This window comes from Buteo buteo, chromosome 9, assembly GCF_964188355.1.
Source record: "Buteo buteo chromosome 9, bButBut1.hap1.1, whole genome shotgun sequence".
Classification (NCBI taxonomy): domain Eukaryota; kingdom Metazoa; phylum Chordata; class Aves; order Accipitriformes; family Accipitridae; genus Buteo; species Buteo buteo.
Genome location: NC_134179.1, coordinates 45,477,278 through 45,503,828, shown reverse-complemented (window position 1 = coordinate 45,503,828; position 26,551 = coordinate 45,477,278). Strand labels below are relative to the sequence as shown.

Here is a 26,551-nt window from a genome sequence, read left to right as displayed (position 1 = left end):
CAGCGAATGCTGTCACTGCCCCAGAAATAAAGACGCAAAAAAGTCGGTGTTTTGGATGACACCCAGTGCTTTTATATGGGGGGGGGGGGGGGCCTGCCCAGGACATTGCTTGCTGCAGTGAGGGGCATGGGGGGGGGAGGGGGGCACGCTGCAGCCAGCCCAGGGAATGGGGAAAGGGTCTGGAGCCACGCGTGGGCTTCAGCCCCGTTGGGATCAGCACAAACAGGGGGACAGGGTGGAGGGAACACCATGGGGGGGGGGGGGTGAAGTCACAGGGTTCCATTTCCAGTGATGTCAGTGTTGCCGGGCCCTGCGTCAACAGAGCAGCCTCTCCCAGAGCGCAGGCAGGAGGGTTCACCTCTCCCGGCTTGCGGGCAGCGCCGTTTGCCCCTCCTGGAGTGCCAGCAGCGGACGGAGGCACCATGCACAAGAAGCGGGCACCATCACCCTCCCTGCAGAGGAGCGGGCAGGCAAGGGTGCGCGGGCAGGGCTGGGGTGCGGGGTTCGGGCAGCAGCCGAGAGGTTCGGGTCTCTGCCTGCACGGGGTGGCAGCCCCCCGGTCGGTGGCCCTGGGGTACGTACACGGGGGCACGCTCCAGGGCCCGGTGCTTGTTGAAGAGGCAGTACCACTGTGCCCCAGTGTCCCCAGTGCCTCCCCGGGGCCTCCCCAGTGGGTCCCAGGGCCTGCAGAGTATGACCCAGTGTGACACGCGAACCAGCCCAGCAGGTCCTTGCACGTCCCCAGAAGCTGCCCAGTGTATCCCAGTGGGTCCCCAGGGTACCCCCAACGGGTCCCAGTGGGTCCCTGGGACCTGCCCAGTGGGTCGCAGAGCCTGCACAGGATACCCCAGTGGGGCATGAGGGCCAGGCCAGTGGGTCCCCAGGGCCTGTCCAGTAGGTCGCTGCGTGTCACCAGAAGCTGCCCAGTGTATCCCAGTGGGACCGCGGGGACCTGCCCTGCGCGTCCCAGTACATCACTCCACCAACGGCAACCGTGCAGGCGTGGAGCCCCGCCGCACAGCGCCCGCCCCCTCGCTCTTCTATTGGCCGATTTTGCTGCCCGTCTCGCGGCTTTCCCTTCTGAGTGGCTGGTTTGAATGCTCCGGGAGCGCCTTCTGACTGGCGAGCGGGAGGGGAGGAGCGCCACCCGTGTCCCCGCCCTCCCGCTGCGATTGGCGGCGCTCTGGGGGCTCGCGGGCGGCGATTGGCGGAGGGTTTCGGCGGGCTGAGGGGAGTTTTGAAAAGGCGCCGGGCCGTTGGGGCCGCCATCGCCTCCGCTCAGCAGCGTCCGCCGCCGCCATGGAGCTCCAGCACTCCCCGGCGCCCCTCCGAGTGCGTGCGGCGCCCCGCTACCCTCTCCCGCCCCACACACCGCGGTCCCCTGTCCCCGCAGGCCTTCGGGTTCCCCCGCCGCCCCGTCCCCTCGGCGTCCCCGGCTTCCCTCAGGGTCTCCCCGGGCTCCTCCCGCGGCCTCTTCCCTCAGCCCCCCCCCCCGGGCTCCTCAGATCCCCCGTTCCTCTGAGATTTCCCCCATCCACACCCCGGATCCTCTCCCTCGGTACCATGTCGGGGTCCCCCGCCGTCCAGGCCCACTACAACTCCCTCCCCCCCCCGCCCCGACTTGATCCCCTTCGGGCCCCCCCAATTCACCTCCCGGATCCCGCTGCTCCTCACTGCCGTTGTCTTCCCCCCCCACCCCCGAGCAGCCCGCGAACGAGAACCTCCGGGTGCTCAAGGGCGATGGCAGCAAGAAGCAGCTCTCGGTGGAGCACATCTACCAAAAGAAGACGCAGCTGGAGCACATCCTGCTCCGGCCCGACACCTACATCGGCTCCGTGGAGCTGGTCACCCAGGTGCGGGGGGCGGGGGGGCCGGGCCAAGGGAGGGTCGTGGGGCTAAGCCGCCTGAACTCCTCAGTGCAGGCGAGAAGTCATTAACATCTGTTTATAAAGCACAAAACCTCTGCCTTACAAACTGATGGTACAAAAGAGGAGGTGTACCTGTGGGCTTACGTATTTCTTGCCTTCTTTTCAGCAAATGTGGGTTTTTGATGAGGACGTGGGCCTTAACTGCAGAGATGTGACCTTTGTGCCTGGTTTATACAAAATCTTTGATGAGATTCTAGGTAAGGTGACCTGTCCGTTGACTCAATGGTTGGCGAGTTATTGATGGGTGCTGAAAGTCTAAGAAACTGGAACTAAATATAAGAACTTATCAAGTGTACTTTTATCTGGTTGCGTTGTTGACCAAGTAATGTCTATTATGTAATCTGATGGATGGTGTTCACAGAGTACAGTGTTTCGTGATTGTGCTTCAAAATATTGGATACTAATGTCCTTCCATTAGTGCTACTTAATAGTAAGCCACTCATAGGATGATGGCGCACGCTATTACAAAATCAATTTAATTCAGCCCCAAATTGTCCCTTTTATGTTAACTTGTGGTACTCCTCTTTGTAACTTGAAAAATATTTGCATACCAAGATGATTATTAGTCACATTGTATTGAATTTTTTCATTCATTCTACTGGAGACACTTTATAGCTAATAGTTTTGTCTTGACTGAGAATGTAATATAATAACAATAATTTTTCCATTCTAGTCAATGCTGCAGACAACAAGCAGAGGGATAAAAGCATGTCGTGCATTAAAGTTACAATTGATGTGTAAGTTTTATTTCATCTTTGTTCATTGCCTTCCCAACTCAAGTGCGTTAGATTTTCTCACTCAGATGCTGTTCTGCTAAGCTGGTGTAGTACTGGAGGGCTCTGTGAGGTGGCCGATCCAAGTTAGATTGAATGTAATTCACTACTTGTGAAAGCCTTTTTCTTTGTTTAGTCCTTTGGTTTCTTACAGAGTGCTGACTTGCAAAATGACTGCTTTTTTGTAGTTGTTTTCTGTTGTGGCCATTTGCCTCTTTTCTTCCTCTCAATCTTTTTGTTCTGTCATTGAGCATAGGTAGAGGATTTTTACATCTGGTAATCCATTTTATAGATGGTATCTGCAGATCTGAGAAGTTTTTTGTTGACTTGTCCTCCCTCTGCTGGCTGTTTCTGCGCTCGCTGAACAGGATTTGCCCTTGATGAAATGGTGGCCTTTCCCCAGAGCTTTTGTATACTACTTGTTTCATAGCTCTGTCATTTGCAGCCTTAAAAACACATGGGTTTTTTTTTTTCCCCTAGAGAGAATAACACAATCAGTGTATGGAACAATGGGAAAGGTATTCCAGTTGTTGAACACAAAGTGGAAAAGGTCTATGTGCCTGCTCTTATCTTTGGACAGCTACTAACATCCAGCAACTACGATGATAATGAGAAGAAAGTCACAGGTAGGGAAGACTCTTGAATATGCGCTAGTATTTTTGAGCAGCCTGATTGGTTTAAATGTGTGAACTGAACTAAAGGGAGGGGGGGAGAGGGTCCTTGGTGCAACGTAAAAGCAGCGTTCTAAGTCTGTCAGAGAGAAGTCTCCATGCTCTATTTTATCATAATAATGGTACAAACATGAGAACAGGAAAAAATTCTCTTTGAAAGCTAATCCCAATTAAATATGGGTTTATAGTCGTGTACAGAGTTTGTAGGATATTGGTGCTTGTTGACAGTTGTACTTTTTGCTGAAGTGGCTGAATTCCTGTTAGTTGGGAATTGTTTTAGATGGTTTTGAACAAAGGTAATAACACAAGTCTGCTTTCCTTCTAATTCCAGGTGGGCGAAATGGTTACGGAGCCAAACTGTGCAACATATTTAGCACAAAATTTACTGTGGAAACTGCATGTCGTGAATACAAAAAGTTATTCAAGCAGGTATGAACACGTCTTATTTTAGTAAGATTATACACGAGATTTTCAAATAAGACCCTAAGTTTTTGTTCCAAAAATCTAGCCATAACTTGCGATCAGTGCATCGTGATTAGGATAAATTTGGCCCACAGTTACTGTACCACAAAATGTAATTCCAATGAATAATGAAATGAGCAGACATAATCAGAATCTAGTTTTTAACCAGCATTTTTTTTAATTTGAAAGCATTTAAAACTCGTAAATCAGCTTATTGCTTTTAAAAACTAAGTTAGTTGCTCGTGTGTGTTAGACTTGCAGCTCACAAAACCTTCTTTTCTCAGACCTGGACAGACAACATGGGAAAGGCTGGTGAAATGAAACTGAAATATTTTGATGGAGAAGATTACACATGTGTCACTTTCCAACCTGATCTGTCAAAATTCAAAATGACAATTCTTGATAAAGACATTGTAGCACTAATGTCTCGAAGAGCATATGATATTGCTGGATCCACGAAGGATGTCAAAGTTTTCCTAAATGGACAGAGGCTGCCTGTAAGTGACCATTTAAAAGAAACAGTGATATCTGTATTTCTCCTGCCATTTAAACAGTGAGATTTTGCTGAAGCAATTTATGTCATACCTAGCAAAGGAAAAATTTGCATGAGTGATTTCTCTGTCCACTTTTCAGGAGGATATGAATTAAGTATTTATAGGAGCTGTTATAAACGAGTCATCTGCTTTCATCTGTACGCAGGTGAAAGGATTCCGCAGTTATGTGGACCTCTATCTGAAGGACAAAGTAGATGAAACTGGTAATGCGCTTAAGGTTATCCATGAGGAAGTAAATTCTCGGTGGGAAGTGTGTTTGACTTTAAGTGAAAAAGGCTTCCAGCAAGTTAGCTTTGTCAACAGCATTGCCACTACAAAGGTAACTCTTCTTTAGTTTATTTAGCCAAGCTAATGCCATATTCTTCATCATCAATATTCTTAGCTATTTTCAAATGTATACATGTTAGTGAAAAATACTTAGTTGCTTAATGTTGCAAAGACTATGCTTAAAGTTTTAAATAGATAAACATACTTTTTTTTTTTTTTAATGGAATCACCACCAGGTCTTTGGTCCCATTTTCCCTTAGGGTGGCAGGCACGTTGATTATATAGCTGACCAGCTTGTGACTAAAATCATTGACGTTGTGAAAAAGAAGAACAAAAATGGAGTTGGAGTGAAGCCTTTTCAGGTACAATGTCAGAATTTCCCCAGTGGGAAACACAACTCTAGCATTATTTCAAATTGTAACTACAGCTTAATGCATTAGTACATTAATTAATAATATGTATTTCCATTGTACAGACAATATATATAAAATTGCTAATTACAGAAGTCTCATACTGTCCAGTTGAAGCCAACTAACAATCTTCTCTTAGTTTGGCTGCTGTGTTTTGTAATCAGAACACTGTAAGTCAGTGTAGATGCACTAAAACTCAGTATTTCTTAGATAATACCTATTTAAGCTGAGAGCTGCTGATTCCTTGGCGTCCCAAATCATATAACATTGTTCATGAATGCTCATTAGCTGTCCTAAATTCTTTCGAGACATCTAGGAAAATTCAAAAACATACAGTGATCACTGAGTTTTTCCTCACTGTGTAATTCTGACAGGCAAATGTCAGAATGCACTGCTGTTACTGAGGTGAGCCTGTATAATGTGTGGTGCATGTTGTATTTAACTATAGGTGAAGAACCACATGTGGATTTTTGTGAATGCCTTAATTGAAAACCCAACATTTGACTCTCAGACTAAGGAGAACATGACTCTGCAGGCAAAGAACTTTGGCTCAACATGTAAACTGAGTGAAAAATTTATTAAGGGTGTAAGTACTGATATACATGGATAATCAAGATGTCCGTAAAACTGCATCTTATGTTTAATGTGGCAAATATATATTTTTGAAGTAATGTCATGAACTAAAGAAAAAATATGTAACTTAAAATTCTGTCATTGTTAAGGTTTTTCCTACAATTGTTTGGGGTTATTTTTTGTATTGCAGGCAGTTGCCTGTGGCATTGTTGAAAGTATCCTAAACTGGGTAAAATTTAAAGCTCAGAGCCAGCTGAATAAGAAATGTTCGGCTGTGAAACACACTAAGATTAAGGGTGTTCCTAAGCTGGATGATGCCAATGATGCTGGTAAGTGTTATACATCCTTTTTAACCAATTCATTCAAAAACAGTTAAAACTTGTTTGTTAGACAAACGAAAGAATTGTCTTCTAAGGAAAAATGAGGAAACCTGTAATTATAGGGGTTTTTCCCCATTTTACAGTTCCATTTACTATGTTTATCCCTGTTTACTATGTGCAGTGCAACAAAACCTGTATGTGTTAGAAGATATTTATTATTATTTGTAAGTATGCAGGCTTTGATTTCACTTTTTAATTAGAAAATTGACTTGATTTTTTTTTTCTTTTTTTTAAGGCAGCAAGAATTCTTTAGATTGTACACTTATCCTGACTGAGGGAGACTCAGCCAAAACACTGGCTGTCTCTGGTCTAGGAGTGGTTGGTAGAGACAAATACGGAGTATTTCCCCTTCGTGGGAAAATACTCAACGTCAGAGAAGCTTCTCATAAGCAGGTTAGTTGGAAAATCATTATAACCTGCATGTTAGAAGGCGCAGTATGCTTTGTGTAATGCAATGTGTTTTAACTGAGTCAGTACAGCTGAACCCCTGGAACACTAACTCATAGGAGTAATGTATTTAATGCCTGAGTCTAGTCTCACCTTCAGCCTGCCTTGCTGGTTAAGTGGGAATATTGATTAAGTCCTGTTCGATGTTTTGCCTGAAGGGATAGTGTTTGTCCTGTGGACTAGAAAAAGTTTGGAATGATCTAGAATAATTTAAGTGTTAGGCTTCAGTTTAGAAATCGTAAGTTTCTAAACAGCAAAAAAACACTGACAAGACAAAGCTCAGTCAACAGTATACTTATTGATAATTTTAGACTTTTTTGAGCTACATTCTAAGTCTGAAAGACAAGTTTTTATTCTGTGTGATCTTTTCCAGATTATGGAAAATGCTGAAATCAACAACATCATCAAGATTGTGGGTTTACAATATAAAAAGAACTATGAAGATGAAGAATCTTTAAAGAGTCTTCGCTATGGAAAGATTATGATTATGACAGATCAGGTTAGGTTCACTAAAATTGAAAACTGAGGAAAATAAACACTTGAATATAGAGGAAAAAAGAATATACTACCTTTCTCCCACTGCCATTGTTGTACCTAATTCTATCTGGTTGTTTCTTTTTATCGTTCTATATTTTAGTGGGTCATAGTGTCTTTTCAGCCACAAAACAAAACAGATAAAGTAGAGGGGGGAGTGGCATCACCAAAGAGCTAAATACTGTCTTTCCAGTCTGCTGATTCAAGGTCCTTGACCAGTCCTTGATACCTTTTTTCAACAAGAATGTGTCTTTTCCATTTCTCTTAATTTTCAGTAGTTAAACAACGCATGGTCACCTTTTTAGAAGTGAAAGTTAATAGGGTCAGCTGGAATTATAGAATCATTTGCTATTAAGCTAACAATTGTCAATTCCATCATGTCCCTGATGAAATATGTCTTTTTTTTTCTTTTTCTTTTTAAATCAGGATCAGGATGGATCACATATCAAAGGTTTGCTGATTAACTTCATCCATCACAACTGGCCATCTCTTCTAAGACACAACTTTTTGGAGGAATTTATTACTCCCATCATAAAGGTAAGGGTTGGGTAGATGGTAAGGTGAATGAGTAAGGATCCGTTGGTCCAAATCTGTCTTTCATTTCACAGTTAAAATATTTGTTCATTGTAGGCCTCTAAAAACAAAGAAGAAATTGCATTCTACAGCATTCCTGAATTTGAAGAATGGAAAAACAGTACACAGAACTACAATTCATGGAAAATCAAGTACTATAAAGGTTTGTAGAAGACTTAGTATGGTGAAATTAAATGATCCAAATAAGAGCATTCATGATTAAATTCAGTTAGCCCTGCTTTTGCAGAAAGGGTTTGGACCGGGTGTCTCTTCCCTCCTAAGATATTCTTGTTACAAATACATGCAACATAAAATAAAATATAGAAGTCCGGAAACAATAACCTCTAACTGGATAAAATCTCAATAAAATCTCTCAAAGTGGAACTACAATATTGTAGGTAACCATTCTTTCAGCCCTCTTAGGCAATTATGCTCAGTTTTATGTGCTATTTTCCCTACAGTCCTTGTGTACTGTTAGCATTGTAAGCTCTCAGTACTTACTCCAGAATTGCTTAATACCAACAAGAAAGTTGCCAACTGCAGAACAATGGATGATGAGGAATCATTTCCAATTTGCAGTTAATCATTTCAGATATCTACAGGAGTTAAAGACAAAATCCAAAAGTACAACATGCAACTGCTCACTTATCTGTAATTCTTGTGATTTTTAAAGTAACCTAAGTTTTCAGTAAGTCATCTTCCTGCTGTACATTGATATGATGTGTCACAGAAACTAGGCATAGCAAAATATTTTTGAACTGCAACTTAATTTAAGCAAGAAGTTATTAGGATTAACTAGTACTGTCTCTGCAGGTTTGGGTACCAGCACATCGAAGGAGGCTAAAGAATACTTTGCAGATATGGCTAAACATCGAATTGGTTTTAAATATTCTGGTCCTGAAGATGATGCTGCGATCACCCTGGTAACTAACACTTGATTTAATTGCTGACTTACTACCTTTGGTATTCCACTGTTTAGATTGCTGTGTATTTTCTCTTAAAATGCTCTTAGAGGCCTTTGGGCTTGAGACAATCTCTGTTACCAAGGCTACGGCTTTAATCTAACCAGTAGAAGCACATCTGTCCACAGACCTCAGGCCAAGAGTACCCTTTTAATGATGGCTTTTAAATATAGCTCAGAACAAATTAATCACTACAAACCAATTGGCATTTTCAGACACAATAGTAAATATTCTTTTAACCTTTTTCTGCACATTCTGCTGCAATTTTTTCCAAGTCAGGCCTTCCCTTTCTCCCCCAGATTTTCTTCTTGTAAAACGCTTCACCAGTGGATTAAAACAGTCCTCGCTTCTGTGAACTTCTTCACCTGCAGTAGTCATTGACTCTTAAGTATTCTGAGCTATTAGGCAATGCCAAAAAAACAAGTTTTTCCCCAAAATATTAATTTCCCCCAAAATCTGCTTTAGTTTTCTGTTATTGTGTTAAAAATCTATACATTTAAACCTAACTACCATGTCTTCTAAAGACTGGTGGAAATTATGCTCTTAAATATGTTTAGCTACAAGAACTTTTTATTGCGCTTCTTGGGCAATTAAGTCAGCCTGTTTAGCACATTATTCTCCTGGGTAAACTCTTCCTGTATGCTTTCTTTTTCTCAAGTGGTCCAATAGGGCACACCACAGAATGTCCTAGAATTGAGTTACTTTTCATTTTGTAATATACAGGCCTTTAGCAAGAAGAAGATAGAAGAGCGAAAGGAGTGGCTGACTAATTTCATGGAGGACAGAAGACAACGGAAGCTGCATGGTCTGCCAGAGGTAAAAGGTTTACGTATATAAGGAAACTGCTTTCCTGTCTCTCCCTGGGGCTGTTCTCAGCTTCGTTCTGGTATGTTAGGGCTGCTCACAGCTTCTAGTCAGTGAGTCAGTCACTGCATTGCGGGACAGTTAAAATCTTGCAAGATTTTGCAGAGCAGCAGCTTCTCTCATCTTGTCAGCATGGCCTCATTGTCAATTGTCCAACAGTTAATTTCGTTTTTAACTCTTACCTTTCAAATTACTTTATCAATAGGGAAATGGTAACTCGAGCAGGATTGTATGAAGACTTTATTTCTCAAAAAATGGGCCTGCATCATGGGAAGCAATGTTTCACTTTGCCATGCTAAGAATGTCAGCCCTTGAGCTGTGTTTAGCTAGTCTTACAAGGAGCTTCTGTTTTAGTGAAACTAGCCAAGTATGAGATAAAAAACAGATTAGACCTTGTTAAAATCAAGACAATTTTGCACCTGTTTTTCTTAGGAATACCTATATGGGAAAAATACTAGTAACCTGACATACAATGACTTCATCAACAAGGAGTTAGTGCTGTTCTCAAACTCAGATAATGAAAGATCAATCCCGTCACTGGTTGATGGTAAGTTATTTCAAGACAGTGATTCTGCATAGTGCATTCCCCAGAACTTACTAAATGGGGGTGTGTATGTCATATCAGAATCGGGGAACCTGCTGAGTTTTCAGGGTCAGTGTTCTGAAGTCCATTTTCTGCTGCCCCAAGTTTTTTAATCTTTGGATTAAATGTCTTGTCCATTTTGTAGTATATTATTGCAAGTACCTTACTCTCCTGATGCAGAATTTTTAGGAGTGTAAGTAGTTCTCAGTCTCTACAGAGCAGAAGCTAACTGAAACACATTGTGTGTTCTAATCACAAGGTCTTTTCTTTTTTATACAGGTTTGAAGCCAGGTCAAAGAAAAGTTCTTTTCACATGTTTCAAACGAAATGATAAGCGGGAGGTGAAGGTTGCTCAGCTGGCTGGTTCTGTAGCTGAGATGTCTTCATACCATCATGGTGAAGTAAGAACCTGGCCTAGTTGTGCAAAATGCTTTTTTAAATGAAAGGCAAAAAAGCCTGTCTGTTGACTTGGCAGTTAAGATGTCTCTAAAGCAGGATTAGGTGTTTGAGTATAAAAGCTAAAGCAAAGTGGCTGTCTATCTGCTGTTAATACTTCAATATTAATTTCATGGTCAGTCTGTCTGTCCTACCTAGGCTTTATGGGAGTATATTTCATTCAAAATGTAGAACAGGGAAAAACCTGCTTTATTTGTGATAGATTTAGGCAGATGTTAATAAGAGAAGTTTAGCACTTCTTGTGCTTGCTAACAAGCTTCTCTTGGGAGACTGATAGAATCTTTCATTGGAGGTTTCAAGAACAGGTACATAGCAATATATGGTGGGTGACTGGAATATATCTAGTCATCCAGACTAGAGGGTCTTGGGGAGCACTTTCAGTGAGTTTCCTCCACCATTTTATTAGTTGAGTTTATCCTCTGTATCAATTCTGTTCTTGGTGAGAATTTTGCCTTTAACTTTGTCCATTCAGTGAAGAATTCTGCATTTTTAGCTTTAAACCTTCCTTTATTGCAGGCATCGCTGATGATGACTATTATTAACTTAGCTCAGAACTTTGTGGGCAGTAACAACCTCAACTTGCTACAACCTATTGGTCAGTTTGGCACAAGGCTGCATGGTGGGAAAGACTCTGCCAGCCCTCGATACATCTTTACGATGCTCAGGTCAGCATTAAAGATTTCATGTTGTCTTAAATGTTCTTAGCATGCTACAGGACTCAATTTGACAGCATCTAAAATGAAAAATGAATTTACTTTGTTCCTTTAAAACTTTGGACTACTTGCATACTCAGAATAGCAACAATTGAAGTGAGATTTGGATCCTAGATTCAGATATGTAAACTTGGTTATCATCCCAGAGAACAGAAAGGTATAGCTGAGAATATGGAAATGGGAACAAAAACGAAGGGAGAAATTTGGGTAGGGTAATAAAAAATGAACTTGATTTGGGAGAATGAAGTTCTAGTATCTGAAAGTGTACAGTGCTGTGGTCTCTATGGCCCAATGGTCATTCAGGTTGAACTTGATCAAATCTGTTACTTGAGCACATGTATGATTGTACTAAAGCAAGGTATACAGAGAACTGAAGCCTTCCCAGACATTAAACATCTAATTTACATACGTAAAAGTACGATTTTAGGGTCCCATGTAGTCAGTGGAACCTGTAGAGATCGGTGAGATCGTTGAAGATGCATCTCTGTTTTGAGTGTACTCTAGAAGCCTAGTTTCCTAACATAGGCACCCAGGCTCTATGGCTAAGGCTGGCTGATGGGAATAAACCTGATTTATGTGTTTTGTTTGTTTTCTGGGGGGTTCTTTTTGCATGGTGGTCACTGTTATGTAACAAGAATTTGGGCTTAAATTCTCTTTTTCGTTCTAGCCCACTAGCACGGTTGCTGTTCCCACCAATGGATGACAATATCCTGAGGTTCCTATATGATGACAATCAACGTGTGGAGCCGGAATGGTATATGCCTATCATTCCAATGGTGCTGATAAATGGGGCAGAAGGGATTGGTACTGGTTGGTCCTGTAAGATCCCCAACTTTGATATCAGGGAAGTTGTGAATAATATCCGTCGTCTGATGGATGGAGAAGAGCCATTGCCAATGGTAAATAATGTATTTAAAAACAATGTCTTGCTCGTTAGTTTATTTAGCACATACTGGAGCATTTCATGCAAGTGCTTAAAAACAGAAGCATCAACGCAAAACTGAATCCAGTGTCCTTTTCTGCTTAGCTTCCTAGTTACAAAAATTTCAAAGGCACAATAGACGAGTTGGGACCTAATCAGTATGTGATAAGTGGTGAAGTGTCCATCCTTGATTCTACAACCATTGAGATCACTGAGCTGCCTGTCAGAACATGGACACAGGTAATAAACAGTGAATTTGCCCTGGGAATGTATAGTTTGCCCTGTAAAGCAAAAAGTGATTAGTGGGTTTTGGAGCTTTTAATCTCCGTCGAAAACATGAGTCTGACTTTGATTCTTTTGTCAGACTTATAAAGAGCAAGTTCTGGAGCCAATGTTAAATGGGACTGAGAAGACACCCCCACTAATCACAGACTATAAAGAATATCACACAGACACGACAGTGAAGTTTATAGTGAAGATGACTGAAGAAAAACTAGCGGAAGCTAAAGCAGTGGGGCTGCATAAGGTCTTCAAACTCCAAACAAATTTAACATGCAACTCCATGGTATGTAATAGATTTTGCTGAAGAAAGTTTTTGGTTTAACTCAAAGACTGTGTGGACAGCTGGGGTTGCTGTGTGTAACAAAAAATACTCTTTTCCAGTAACCTATTCACTTCAATTTTTCTGCTGTTACTGGTTTTAAATTAGCTTTCTACATATACCTTCAAAAGGTCAAGAGACTGGCTTGGGAACTGGCCCCAGTGGTATGGTTTTGCCTGAAGGAGTCAAAGTGATCTGAAATCACACAGTTTACAGAGACCTTTGTTGTGACAACAGCACCGCTATTGAATGTCTGGATTCTGACAATGTGTGAAGCTTGATGCAAATGTTTATCCTACAGATAGCTTTAAGATTCAAGTAACCTTAACCCTACTATGTGTTTTCAAGAACTTTGAAATTCTAAAATTGTCTCTGCTGCCAAGCTTGCAAACCAAAGTAATTTCTAAAACAATGCTACGGTTTTATAATTTGTTGGCTAATAATTCAATTGTGCTATCACATCTGTGTTATAGCTAATTTTCAGTGCTTTTGGAAATCAGTTTTATCATCATAATGCTTGTGTTCTTTCATCTAGGTTCTTTTTGACCATGTCGGCTTTCTCAAGAAGTACGACTCTCCCCAGGATATTCTTAAAGAGTTCTTTGAACTCAGGCTCCGATATTACAGTCTGAGAAAAGAATGGCTTATTGGAATGCTAGGTGCCGAGTCTGCAAAACTGAGCAACCAGGCTCGTTTCATCCTGGAGAAAATAGATGGCAAAATTGTGATCGGTATGCATTGTTCTTGGTTACTCGGTCTGTGAAACTGGGAGAAGAAGTAGGTGTTCCCTTGAGTTCTGTCAGCACCCCCTCAGCCCCAGACTGGCTTTTAACAAACTACACCAGAGCTTATCTTTCTGTTCCAGTAACACACAAGAAGAAAATGCTTCACAGAGTATCCTTGGTCTATAGAGCATTATGCACATGTTAATCAAAATGGGATATTCGTACAGCTTTCTCACTGTGTGTTTGACTCTATTTTGAGAGTAGAATTTTTTTTTAATAGTTTAGCAATAATTCCTACCTATTTCTGACTCAGTAGAAATAAGAGTTAAGTACTGGTGGGGTTAGAAAAGGGTAGTGTCTTCTGTTTAAATGCATACTTCTTAAGAACCCGTGTCCCTCTGTGTTATCTTTGTGAACCTCTGCAAAAATATTCCAAATCATGTTCTCAGTGGATTGGGGTTTCAAATTTAGAAGATACTCTAAGAAGTTAGCAGCATCTGAGAATCATGAGCTAGAAAAAGAAACAGATCTTTGTTCCCAGCATTCAAATTTTTCAATCAACTTTTCCACCTCAGTCTAAAAGGCAGTCTGTATTTCACTTGCATTCATCGAGGATGCAGCTAGACAAAGTGTCATAAGATGCTTTGTGGTTTGTGTCTTGAAGGCAGCCCAATAATCCCAACAGCCTGTGTCTGTTTGACTTGACTCAGGAAGAGAAATAATTCCCCCCAAAATGCATTTTCTTGGATTTTTGTAATGAGTAATTCCAAGGCTGACAGAGCTGGTTTCATTTGTATTTGTGTCTCGTGGTTGATTGCTTCTGATATCTTAAAAAGCGACAAATTCCAGCTGAAGCATTTCCACCAGTTGGGGTACTTACAGCATAAATTTCCCAGGTGATGTCTAATGAGATGCAAGCTATACCAAAGGCTTTGAGTGCTATCGGGGGTTTTTTTCCTCCACCTGCCCGCCTATTATCGTGAAACCTTTTTGATACCATCACACCTGTTTTTTTTCCAAGTTCAAAAACTACTTAGGGCAGAGGAAATGCATATATAGAAATGAAGAAAAATATTTACAGTGGTCTAACTGTAATTATTATTTCAGATGTTATTTCAGGCTCTTCCACATGTCCTACCTCTAATGAGGAAAGGCTATTTTAGAGCCCAATAGGATGCTGAGCTGCTAGAACCACGGGATCCAAAATTTAAAGCTCATCTGTCTTTCCTAACAGTAATTGGTAATGGTCACTAACTGACAATCCTGAAATGTCTGTTTACAGAAAACAAACCCAAGAAAGAGTTGATTCAAGTTCTTATCCAGAGAGGATATGAATCTGATCCAGTGAAGGCTTGGAAGGAATCGCAAAACAAGGTAACGCTTCAGTCATCCTCTCCAAATATATCCAAACTGGCCCCTATCTCTGAAGCTTTGTAATTTGTATGAAGAAGCCCAAGTTACTTTTCAATTTGTAGGATTCATTTGCGTGTCTGGTATGTCTGTGACAGGAAATATAAGACAAGCAAAAATTCAGTGTCTTGTTCAGAAGGCACTGCAACCTAGTAATTCAGGTTTGAATCTGTTGGGTCAAGTCCTCTTGCCACAGCAATTTCTGCTCTTCCTTAAGGGTTTCCTTCCACCTGTGGGACATGGTTGTGGAAGGGCTGTGAGGAAGATGACAGTTTTAAGTAGCCTGAGGAGAAAATCTGGACTATCAAGACAGAGAGGCCAAACAGAGTAAAGCAAAAGAGATTTGGAGAATTGTTTTTTCCGATTGATTCCTTTGTGTGATAGTTGCTGAGGCTTTATGAAACGTAACTTTATCCATTTCTGAATAGTTCTAGAGAGCCTAGGACACCATAAGGACATGGAGTACCTGTGATGCAGTCCAAATTTGATCAATAGCCCTATCCTGGTACGTCAATATATTTGCTGACAATGTTTGTTTTAAATCCACATTCAGGAAGAGCAGGAGCAGGAGGAGGAGGAGAGTGATAAAGAATCGGCTGCAGCTACCGGACCAGACTTCAACTATCTGCTGAACATGCCCCTTTGGTATCTGACTAAAGAGAAGAAAGATGAGCTCTGTAAGCAGAGAGATAAGAAAGTATGTTCCTTCCTTTTCTTATAAAAGCATTGTTATGTATTTTTTTGATAGTGGATTAAAATATGTGACTGATTATCAACTGTGATTCCCTTTAGGAAAAGGAGCTGGAAAACCTTAAGTGCAAGAGTCCCTCTGATCTGTGGAAGGAAGACCTTGCTGTCTTTGTTGAAGAACTTGATGTATGTCGATCTTCCGTACAGATGACTGACTCCCTTGTAGTCTTATCCACAGCTCTTCATTGACTTTTTTTGTCATAACAAGGAAACAAAAAATGATAACTCCTATGTCTTGCACTCATTGAGGAGAATGAAAGCTTTCTTCACCTTCCTAGTTTGGATAGGACTAGCACTGCTTTGGGCCAGGAAGTCAAAACACTAAGGTGGCCATTGGAAGGTGTTCAATTACCAGTCAGAGTAGTGAGAAGGGCTTGAGAGAAAACCAGTACTAGGTTATAATCTGAAGAGATGTAGATCAAAGGGCTTTTTCAACACTGAAAAGGTGAGGGAGGAGCTGGACTTCACTGAACAGAGCCCTAATTGTGGGCAGGTGTCTGTGCACCAACATGCCTGGTCACTGCCTGTGTCTCTTCTTATGCTCCAAGTAGCCAAACTACAGCTCTGGCTTAAATCATTCCTTGAAAATGAGCAAACCTGTAGCAGAGTGGGAAGCTTCATTTAAACTGATGGTAGGAAATCTATCAGCAAGTATAGAGTGCTTTACTGCAAGGGCTGTGATAGTGGGTTTTTTTCAGTGGTATATTTTCTTCTGTATTCTCATGGTTGTATTCTTTTATGCTCACCTCTGCAGGTGGTGGAAGCCAAGCAAGTTCAGGATGAGATTGCAGGTCATGTTGGTAAACCTTTAAAGGTGAAAGGAGCAAAAACGAAAGTGAAGAAGGCGCAACTGTCAGAAGTAATGCCATCACCTCATGGCATAAGGGTTGTTCCTCAGATAACTGCAGAGATGAAGGCAGAGGCAGAGAAGAGAACTAAAAAGAAAATAAAGGTAAAAAGGAACATTCCAAATGCTTAAGCTTTCTTTACATCCTCTTCAATACAGTCCTAAAGAAAGGCAAGTTTCTGTTAGCTGAACTTCTCCTGATGAAGCAGCTCTTCAGGGAGAGGGACAGAATATTAGGACATGGGGAACACTGGAAATGAATGTTTCTCAGTCTAACAGAGAACAGATTCACTAACGTATCAGGAGACGGCTTAGAGGGAAATCTTTTGGCAAGAGCATGTATCGCAATGTCAGAGATGGGTTGGTAGCTTAGAAATGAAAAGGCAGATGCAAGTAAGGTTGTTCTAGGTGTCTTGGGAATTTTATAAATCCTCTAGCAGGCAGGAAATACAGCTAGTAAATTCACTTCTCTTGAACAGCCTTTGCATTTCCAGTAATGCCTTCAGCCACTTAATGACAGTATTGTTCTTGATATCAAGGAGATAAAGAAGATTTAACTCTTTTTATAGGGCTAGTTGAAATTATGCCGTTCAGCCATTTGCAACATAGAAAATTAAAATATCCCCTCACCTGTTTTGACCTGTAAGCCAGACATATTGCTCCTTTCCTACAGATGGTTCCATCTAACAGTTTTTCCACATAACTTGCATTGTTGTTTTTAACCCACCCTGTTCAATTCTGCATCCTCAACACACCCTAGAGCCATACCATCAGCACACAAAGGCAGTACAAAAGCGCTCTCAGGAGTGGGGACAAAGTTCCTGTTTTTGTTAATGTTGGATTTTGCATTTTAAGTCACCTGATCTGGGGACAGATCAAGTATGATTTACTTGGCTGTAATCAATTTTACATGCAGTTTGTTTGACAAACTGAGATTTCTTCTATCACTGACTTTCATATGTCTAAAATAAGCAGCTCCTTTCTACATTACTCTGTGTGCCTCTTCTAATTGTGTGAGCTGACTTGCTATCTGATATCTGCTTGTACCTTCAGAGTGAAAAAAATGAATTTGATGAGAATCAGGAAGAAAACACATCAGGAGACAAAGAGTTTTCAGGCCTTAAGCAGAGATTAGTGCAGAAGCTTAATACTGAGCAAGGTAAATGCTTTTATGTGTTATTCCATCAATGGAAAGTAAGGGGAAGGGTTGTAAATTTGGTTATCTGACCTCTTCCTGAAGGTGATGAGTAACATCTCGGATCAGTATTTTTGGAAAAACTAGGTGAGAGAGAAAGTGATCCTGGATAACTGTCAAGTGGGATAGATTACTATTTCTCTTCAATGTTTAAGCCAGGATCCTCTGAATTTAGTGACGTATTTCTAAGGTGAGCTTGAAGTGCTGAGCCTGAAGTACACATGGAAGTTTGCTGGTTCATCCTGCCTCTCAATGTTTTTCAGGTGCTAAGAGACAGGCCACTCTACCATTTAAGCCATTAAAGAAAATGAAGAAACGAAACCCTTGGTCTGACTCAGGGTCTGATTCAGAGTTTGATTTTGAAGCACCTCCTCAAAGAGAGAGATTGGTTCGCCAAGCAGTAGGTGAGTGATGACACAAATGCAGAAGAGGGGCGGTGTGTGGAGGAGAAAGTTGAACAGACTATTTAGAGAGCTCCCAGAGTCTGCGATCTTGGTCAGAAATAGTTTTTATTTTACTGTATATAACAACTAAATATTTCTACCATTTGAGCAGATTTTCACAATGCTTTTCAAAGAAAAGCAGAAATGGGCGGCTAGAAAAATAACGTTATTGGTTTTGATTACACAGTTGTCTTGGAAAATCAAATGCGTTGTTGGTAAGTGAGCACAGAATGCACTTGTGATTTGGAGTCTTCTCACTTGCAGTCTCAATATCCGCTTGGTTTTATTCAGATCTTTGTTTTTTTAATAACTGCAGTTAAAACATTGAAAAAGAAACTGAGCTGCATATTGCCAAATGTGTAAAATAATACATGTGTTGTTTCATCAGCCAAAGTCAAGAACATAATCAGTTCGGACTCAGATGCAAATCTCTCTAGCTCAGATGAGGAGTCTGAATTTCAGGGTGACAGTGAAGGCAACACTGAATCGGATACAAACTCAAAAGAAAAACCTCCTCCCAAGCCCAAAGCTGCTCCAAAGTAAGTATTTCTCCACATAGTCACTGGAAATTAGTTGTGCTTCTAGTGTTAATGCTATATAGAAATTAATAGCTCTTTTTCTTCAATGCACCTATTTAGTGCATCATAAGTTGAAAAAATACTTGGGGTTTCTATTCTAGGGGAACCACTGAAAGAGCAGCTAAAGCTCCGAAGAGAAAGCCAGTGCAAAACGCTATCCCTGGTAAGTACAAGACCTTCTAAACCTTCTTGATTTTCCTAAAACCCCACAAGAGCGCACTGGGCACTCTGATCAGTGCTTAACACTGACAAAGGCCAGACGTTAGTCACAAGGTCTTGCAAAGAAACTTTGATGCTAGGGTACAAGTTGGTATCAGTGCACCAGACCTTTTGTCTGTTTCTGACTTGAAATTGTGATTAAACCAGTTTTAACAGTTGTTCTTTTTATAAAGTGGATCAAAACTATTTCCTTCTGCTCTAATGTTTATAGGCAGAGTAGATAATTTGACTTTTTCAGGCTTACCTTCTGCTTTCTTTGTTCAGTTCAAGTCCAGGATGTTGCTAATGAAAATGTGAGTCAAGCTCCTGCAGCTCCTTCTGTCTCTGTGTCTCGCAGTAAGGCCGTATCTAAAATACCCGCTGCAGCTAAGAAGGCCAGGGCCACTAAGGGTAAGGCGAAGTTTAGTAAGATCATTTTTAGTCAACAATTATTATTCCTGTGGGAAACAAATCTGAGTGATTTTGCTAGGAATTCAGAGGCCTGAATAACTTGAGTTTTCATTTCAGAAAAGATCTGAGGTTTGTGGCAAAGGTTGCCTAGTTGTTGTCAGTTTTAAAGTCATCTGTTTCCAAAGATACCATGTTCTAGTTCATCTCAGACATGCTTGAAGGGAGTGAATTTTAGTTTGGGAACAGGAAAAGTGAATGCTTCCTACAGTGCTATGTAATACTTGGCAGAAATAATCCGAGTGGAATTTGTGTCTTGCAGTCAATGTTCTACTTCATGTCTTTTTGGGAAGAAAGCTACTTGGTAGCTTGCTTCCCAGGAAGAAGAAAAGCTTCTTTGGGGTAGCTTGATCTATTTAGTGCTAGCTCGACCTCTTAAATCTACAGCATTTGACTCAGGTTTTTTTAAACTTAACTGCCCAGAGTCTTTGTCAAACTTTGAAAGCTGTTTTGCATATTCCATCACTAGCTGGTTTTGATCCCACCAGTAAAATAGTATGTTACTTCACAGCAAAATAGCTGTTTCTTCCACTTCTAAATTGAGAAAGCCTATTATCATTCAGAAATGGCCTGCTCATTTCAGCTTAACTTGGAGACATGCTTCAAGATGCTGTTAAAAAAATGTCAAAATATAGGTAAGAAAGAACTCCACGAGTAACTGTTTAGTATAGATGGTAAATTCATTCCCTTCCTGTGCAAAAGTTTTGAAGGTATAAGATTGGTCACACAGCCTTGAGAGTTTGGGACTTTTCAATCTGAAATAGTCTGTAAATTGCTTTGGGTACATTTTAATTTGATCCTCTAAATGTAGTGGAACTAAGCAGATAAACAACCTCATTTCTCATAATCTTGGTAAAAAGCAGTCTTTCTAGAAAACCATGCTTCAAAATAAGATGACCTGTGTGCTGACCTCGCAGTATAGTGCAGAGCCGTATTTGTGTTGGAAGTAATTCACAAACTGCGAATGAGAAGAGAAGCAGCAAAACAAGGCTCTAAACGCAGAGTTCTGTTTCAGATAACCAGCCGTCCATCATGGATATTCTAGCCAAGAAAAAGGCTGCACCTAAATCCAAGAAGACAGCGGTGGAGGGATCCTTGGATTCTGACGCTAGAACAGTGGGTGACAAGAAGCATGGCCAGACCAAGGGGTTGAAAGTTAGCAAAAGGCAGCCAAGCTTTTTGGATTCGGATTCAGATTCAGATTTTGGCTCGAAGCCTTCCAAATCAGTTGCAGCAAAGGTTTGTACTCTGCCACCCGTTAGAGCCGAGGGGGAACCGCGGAGCGTGGTGTCAGTTATTCTGGCAGAAAAAGCGTGGTAGGGGTAGAACCCCCTCTGCCACACCCGTCTTTATCGCTGGGTGGGGGGAAGGTGGGTGAGAAAGGGGGGTCGGGCACACGTACTTATCCCAGATTGTGGGTTTGGTCTCATCAGTCCGAACAATTGCCTTACCTGTGACACACTGGTGTGTTTTATGCTAATTGAGCGTTCCCTGTTTATGCTCAGGTTCATGATTCACTTCTTGACTATGCTTTCCCTCTAGAAATCCAAGCGGGAAGACGATAGCTTTACTGTTGTTTCAACTGCTGGTGCGGGCAGCCCCATAGCAGCCGTGCCCCATACCAGGCCTGAACGTGTCAAAAAGCCTGTCCGGTACTTGGAGTCGTCTGATGAAGATGATATGTTTTGAATTTTTATGAAGATTTTAAACTGCTGATCCAAACCTATCTACAAACTAGTGTTCAGTAGAGCTCTTGAGAAGCTCTCACCAAAGAACAACATCTCAGACTGGGAAATCTTTTCACTGATTTTAAGTTGGTAAAAAATGTTTGTTACAAATGAATACAGATCTATTTTTCTTGGTTTTAAATAACTTAGATTTGTTTAAACAGAAATACCCCCCCACTCCTTTCTCATGAACACTGGAGCCATGCGTCCAGTTAGTGCTGATGTGCTTCCCCCTGACCCATTAGCTAGCTGGAATCTTTTGAAACTTTGTGGTCATTTTAATTTTAAAGTAGACCTTTAGAACTTATAAAATCCTTTAAAATACTCTCTCACATAGATACCTTTCTCTTTAGATATCTTAAAAAGTAATAAAATGTGTAAGCTTTTAACTCCACAGCCGTAGAGACCTATGAGGTGTAGGCAGTTAGAACTCCATGCTAGTGTTTTTCTTTCTTTTGCAGTCCTTTATGTCTGTGCAGGCCCTTGTTGCTCAACCTCTGCCATGTTGAGTTTTAGCCTTTGGTTTTTTAAATTCAGATTAAGTAAGGGAGGTTTGTGCAGACTTGTCTCCACACTGTGCTCAGTGTTGGCAGTTTTATCTTCTGTCTGGCTGCCAAGAAACCCCGTGTTCAGCTAGTTCAGCCCAGAGGTCATCTTCAGGTAAGGGATGCTTGTGGCTGCCAAGGCCTTGTGCTGTTAGAGCGAAACGGATGTCTCTGCTGTGCCAGCTGAGTGACACAGGCTCTTGGAGAGGACGACAGAGGCAGGACAGACATTCGCCATCCAAGGATCTTTGGATCTGTGTGAACTTGCAGGAAAGCTGGTCGTTTATTCCAATGCACACGTTGGAAAGCAGCAGGTTCCCTCGTGCTGAGCTTCTCTGCTGCCATACTTGGCACTGGAAAAGGCTGTTGTGCAGAGCGGCTGCTCAGCAGCATGAAGCTTCTCCTCCCCGTTTGTTCCTGGGGACAAAGAACTTCCCCTCAGCTTCTGCACGCCAGCCTGCATGATGAGTGCAGTCCCCTGTGAGGTGAGGCCTGTTTGTCACCTCAGGGCCACTGGGTGGTCAGAACTTCCAGTGCTCGGGTTCCTCAGCAGAAGCAGGGAAGTGTCATCTTCCTCTTCCCCTTAGAAGTACTTCACTGGAGTATTTATCTAGTCATGTTTTGCTTTTCATAGAGCCATTTCTATAGCACTATTTCTTGACTGTCTATGTAAATATTTTCTGTGGTTTTCTTGCTGTCCTGAGTTTGTCCTTTTTAATATTTATGTAATAAAAGTGTTTTTACTCAAGCTTTCCTCAATAAAAAGTTGTCCTCAGCTGCCTGTTCCCTCGGTTTTCCCTTGTGCCCGCTCTCCAAAGCCACGGGCTTGTCTTTGTTGAGGGTGAGTACGTGAAGCTCTGACTTTCTCAGGAGCAAGAGGCCATCAGCTCCCACCCTCTGCTGCCAAGACTGCTCTAAATGGGTCATCTCCATTGTCTTAACCATTTCCAGTGCTGATTTAGCCAATTTTGGCATTGTTATGGAAATGACCACGGCAGAGCTTGCGCCAAGCCCTCTGCTTCACCATCGCGAAGCTCTGGTCTGTGTGTAGGGTTGGTGTAGGTGGTCACCGTGGCTTAGAGCTACAGAAAGGAGCTCCATCACGCTTTGCTGACATGGTCCGCCCAAATGGCGTCTCTTCTCCTGCGGCTGGGAGCTGGTGCTTCAGCACTGGGCCAGGACAACCCGGTGCCGTCAGCTGGAAGTCCCTTGGTTGCTCAGCCGGAGCTGCCAAAGGCCGGTGAAAACCCCACCAGTGTCCTGCCTGTCCCAGGGGCAGTTCCTGGGTGGGAGTGGGTTCGACATTTGCTGCCCCCAAGCCCTGGACCCTGCCTGAGGCAGTGCCTGCAGCTGGCTCAGGCGCTGCCCGCGCTGTTTCCCTGCCAGTTCCTCGCTGTCGACACTGTGGCTTTGCAAAAACCACTGGCTGGACCTGCTACCTCGGCTCCACAGCTGAGGTTTCCAAATTCCTGTGAACACCCGTGTGGCACCCAGTGTCTGCCCGTGCAGACCGTCTGCCCCAGGTTCTGCTTCTGCAGCCGGCAGCCACGAGTGAACAGTGGCTGAAGTTTCCAACATGCTCAGCGCTCCTGGGCTGGAGAGAGTTTTATTTGCGAGTGATGGGTTTGTGCTAAATCGCCTCTCTGGGCTGGAGTTGCACCCCTGGGGGGCTGCCTGTCTGCTGGGGGGCATGCAGCGGGCTCTGCTCCGGCTGCTCCTGGCAGAAATGGGGGGATCAGTGTGTGGGATGTCCACAGCAGGAGGGATCAGGGTCACTAATGAAGCCCTGGGGGATGAGCTGCGCTGTCCCGTGTCCCCACACCCGGGTGCTCAGCACCCCGGGGCCCCAAGAGCATCACGCACGTGGCTGAAACACGCAGCGCAGGGTTGGTGCGGGGCTGCCATCGTGCCGGCGGGCACGGGGAGCAGGCGGTGGCTCCTGGGCTGGCACCGGGGGACGAGCAGGACCCAGCTGCGACACCCGCCTCCCCCATGTCCCGGGCTGGTGATTCACTGCACACAGGGAGCTGTGTGGCTGCGGGACCAACTGGCAAACCCCGGGGCCCCCCCCGTGCCCCACCAGCCATGGCGCGGCGGTCGGGTGCAGGCACTATCGGTGCCACCGAGGTGCTTTGCTGGAACCCAGTCAAGTGTGGAAAGCGCTGTCAGATTTTCCACTGCCGGGCTCTGGAGAGCGTCTCCGGCGCGTCCCTGCCGAGGGGCCGTGCTATTTACAGCTCTCCTTGCTGCAAGCGTGCCCGGAGAATCAGTTGTTATGACTTGCACAGCAAATGGCGAGGCCATGGCCGCGCCGTGCGGGCTGCTCCGGGCTGGGATTGTAGCTGCTCCCGTAACCCCAGCATCGCCCAAATGTATATATAGAGCAATGTGAGCCATGCGTACGCGCACACTCTCTCTCTCTGCACCACAGTTTATCTACACCAAGATTGTCTCCATCACAAGATCTCCCTGACCAGGACGCTGGGAACACTGAGCGCTGCTGGAGGGGAGCTGAGCTGTGGGGCATCGGGCATCAACCCACCATGGGCATTGCACGTCCCCGAGGGGTGAGGAGGGCCTGAGGGTGACCCGCATCAGCCAGGGCTCTGCTCCCGTTACCAGAAAGGGAACCTCAGGCAAAGGCCATCGGCACTTGCCCCGGCTGGGCAGGGGCTGGCGGGAGCCCTGGCCGTACCACAGAGGATTTCTTGCAGAGCATCGCGGCGCTTTGAAAAGCAGCTGCCCGGCAGCATGGCCTCCCGCCGGCCGGTGCAGCTCTGTCTGCCGGTACGTGCCAGAGCTGGGGCAGCCCGGGGCGGTCCATGGGACCCTCCATGTCCCGACAGCCCAGGCGCAGAGTCACGGAGCAGAGAGGGCTGGTGCCAATCCTGAGCATCCCCCGGGCACAGCACCCCAGCCCCACGGGGCAGAGTGTGGCCCCAGGCAAGACCGCGGGGCAGGAGCTGTCGCAGCACGGTCGAATGCGGCCCACGCACGCGAGTTCTGCCGAGGCCGGGGAGGCGATGCCAGGGCTGGGGGGGCCTTTTGGGGGCCGAGTGCTGTGGCTTGGTATCCTGAGAGTTTGGGGAGGCCAAGGCACAAGGGCAGTTCTGCATTTGGGGGGGGGAGCCGCTGCCTGTTGCACCAACCTGTGCCCTGGGCAGCTGCTGGCCCTGGGGCAGGGGCAGCGTTTGCCTTTGAGGCCCCCCCCCAGGCAGAGCTGAGCCCATCCCTCCCCTCCAGGCGCCCCTGCGGCTGCTCTGTCTCTTTAAAAGGACTCCAGGCGTGGCTGCGGGACCGTCATCCCATCCCAGCTGGACAAGGGACCGGACAGTCCCGGACAGCCCTGGACAGCCGGCACCCGCCGCGCTGGCACACCGTGGACCGCAGCCTCCGCAGGTACCGGGGCTGACCCCCAGCAGGCTGGGGCTGGAGGGGGGCTTGGGGGGATCTGGGAGAGACAAGGGATGGGGAACCTGCTGGTCCTGCCCCAGCTGGTGTCCTTGGACCCATCTCTGGGGGGAGCGAGTCCTGGAGCACAGCAGACACCTGGGGACACTCGTGACAGGGGTGAGCCGGGCTGGCGCTGCCAGGGCACCCTCCTGGGAGCGGGGCTGGCGCGACGCATTTGGGATTGTCACGGAGGATGGCGAGCTGGAGGGGCCGTGCTGCCCGCTGGGCTCCGTTCTCGTGGGCACGGAGTCCCCCCCCTCCAGCGCTGACCCCGCTCCCGCAGCACGGCCATGGGCGAGTGGGGCTTCCTGAGCTCGCTGCTGGACGCGGTGCAGGAGCACTCGCCCATGGTGGGGCGGTTCTGGCTGGTGGTGATGCTCCTCTTCCGCATCCTGGTCCTGGCCACCGTGGGCAGCGACGTCTTCGAGGACGAGCAGGAGGAGTTCGTCTGCAACACGCAGCAGCCGGGCTGCAAACCGGTGTGCTACGACGCCGCCTTCCCCATCTCCCACTACCGCTTCCTCGTCTTCCACATCGTCGTGCTCTCGGCCCCCGCCGCTCTCTTCGTCATCTTCGCCGTGCACCAGGCGGCCAAGCCGGGGCGCGGGGGGGCCGCCGGCCAGCGCGCCCGTCGCCTCCAGCCCTTCTACGTGGGCAGCGTGGTGGCACGCATCGCGGCCGAGCTGGGTTTTCTGCTGGGGCAGGCGCTGCTCTACGGCTTCAGGGTGCAGCCGCTCTTCGTCTGCCGCCGCCGGCCCTGCCCGCACCGCGTCGACTGCTTCGTCTCCCGCCCCACCGAGAAAACCGTCTTCATCCACTTCTACTTTGTGGTGGGGCTGATCTCGGCGCTGCTCAGCTTGGCCGAGCTCGCCCACCTCCTGCGCAAGGGCCCCCCGCCCCGGGCTGGGTGCTGCCACCGGCCGCGGGAGCGGGGACCGGCCCCCGGGCAGCCGGCGGGGGCCGCGGAGGAGCCGCGCTGCCCCACCGGACCCCCACCGCGGGGGGACCTGACTGTGTAGCCGGCCCCGGGGCCGCCATCGCTGGCACGAGCTGTGGCTGTGCTCAGCCCGGCCGGTGCCCAGCGGGCTCATCCTGCCCCAGCCCTCGCCGTGCCGGGAAGCAGGGCTGTGCCGTGCCCCGGTGCCTCCGGTTCCTGTTGTGGGTGGTGGTCGGGCCTCACCCGGCAGCTGCTGGAAAAAAAAATATGGACAAAAGGAAGACAAATAGGTCCCATCCCTGCGCAGCAGCTGGGACGCCCCTGACCCCCACTGCCCCCCAGCCCGGCATGGGGGGGGCCCACGGCTGCCCCCACACCCTGCGCCAAGCGTGTCACGAATGTATTGGGGCTCTGCAGGCCAGGGCTGGCCCCAGCATGGGGGATGCGACGGCAGCATCAGGGCTGGGAAGGGCAGAGCTTTGGGGGTGCTGGGGGGACCCCAACGGGTTCTGCCCCAGCCCAGCCTTTGGGGATGGCCAGAGCCAAGGAGGGTAGATGGTGAGAGGGGTCCTGGGGTGCCCTCCCGCAGCAAAGAACCCCTG

At 45.5% G+C, this 26,551-nt stretch overlaps 2 protein-coding genes across 3 annotated transcripts; both read left to right on the top strand.

Moving 5' to 3' along the window:
* Positions 1-1,261: 1,261 nt before the first annotated feature.
* Positions 1,262-22,330, top strand: TOP2A (DNA topoisomerase II alpha). 2 transcript variants are annotated; one of them, XM_075036528.1, is made up of 35 exons: positions 1,262-1,332; positions 1,707-1,853; positions 2,035-2,125; positions 2,602-2,665; positions 3,182-3,327; positions 3,704-3,801; positions 4,119-4,331; positions 4,534-4,707; positions 4,916-5,017; positions 5,514-5,651; positions 5,829-5,967; positions 6,254-6,411; positions 6,839-6,964; positions 7,426-7,536; positions 7,630-7,735; positions 8,386-8,495; positions 9,258-9,350; positions 9,831-9,945; positions 10,261-10,382; positions 10,954-11,102; positions 11,818-12,049; positions 12,178-12,312; positions 12,437-12,637; positions 13,209-13,404; positions 14,681-14,772; positions 15,362-15,505; positions 15,601-15,684; positions 16,313-16,510; positions 17,459-17,564; positions 17,864-18,004; positions 18,432-18,582; positions 18,723-18,784; positions 19,105-19,230; positions 20,303-20,526; positions 20,830-22,330. In XM_075036528.1, exons 1-35 carry the CDS (start codon positions 1,300-1,302, stop codon positions 20,974-20,976), a joined length of 4,674 nt encoding a protein of 1,557 aa, XP_074892629.1. In that variant the 5' UTR covers positions 1,262-1,299; the 3' UTR covers positions 20,977-22,330. The 2 variants fall into 2 exon arrangements, with proteins under 2 accessions (XP_074892629.1, XP_074892630.1); XM_075036529.1 differs by lacking the exon at positions 19,105-19,230.
* A 1,784-nt stretch (positions 22,331-24,114) lies between these two features.
* Positions 24,115-26,490, top strand: GJD3 (gap junction protein delta 3). Its single transcript, XM_075036940.1, has 3 exons — positions 24,115-24,126; positions 24,803-24,958; positions 25,296-26,490. The coding sequence occupies exon 3, from the start codon at positions 25,303-25,305 to the stop codon at positions 26,029-26,031; it is 729 nt and encodes a 242-aa protein (XP_074893041.1). The 5' UTR covers positions 24,115-24,126; positions 24,803-24,958; positions 25,296-25,302; the 3' UTR covers positions 26,032-26,490.
* Positions 26,491-26,551: the final 61 nt, after the last annotated feature.

Bases quoted from the DNA above. Each gene is read 5' to 3' on its own strand.
- TOP2A (XM_075036528.1), top strand. From the start codon at position 1,300: ATGGAGCTCCAGCACTCCCCGGCGCCCCTCCGA. The intron at 3,802-4,118 runs GTATGAACACGT...TTCTTTTCTCAG, and splicing joins ACAAAAAGTTATTCAAGCAG to ACCTGGACAGACAACATGGG. The intron at 11,103-11,817 runs GTCAGCATTAAA...TTTTCGTTCTAG, and splicing joins TACATCTTTACGATGCTCAG to CCCACTAGCACGGTTGCTGT.
- GJD3 (XM_075036940.1), top strand. From the start codon at position 25,303: ATGGGCGAGTGGGGCTTCCTGAGCTCGCTGCTGGACGCGGTGCAGGAG.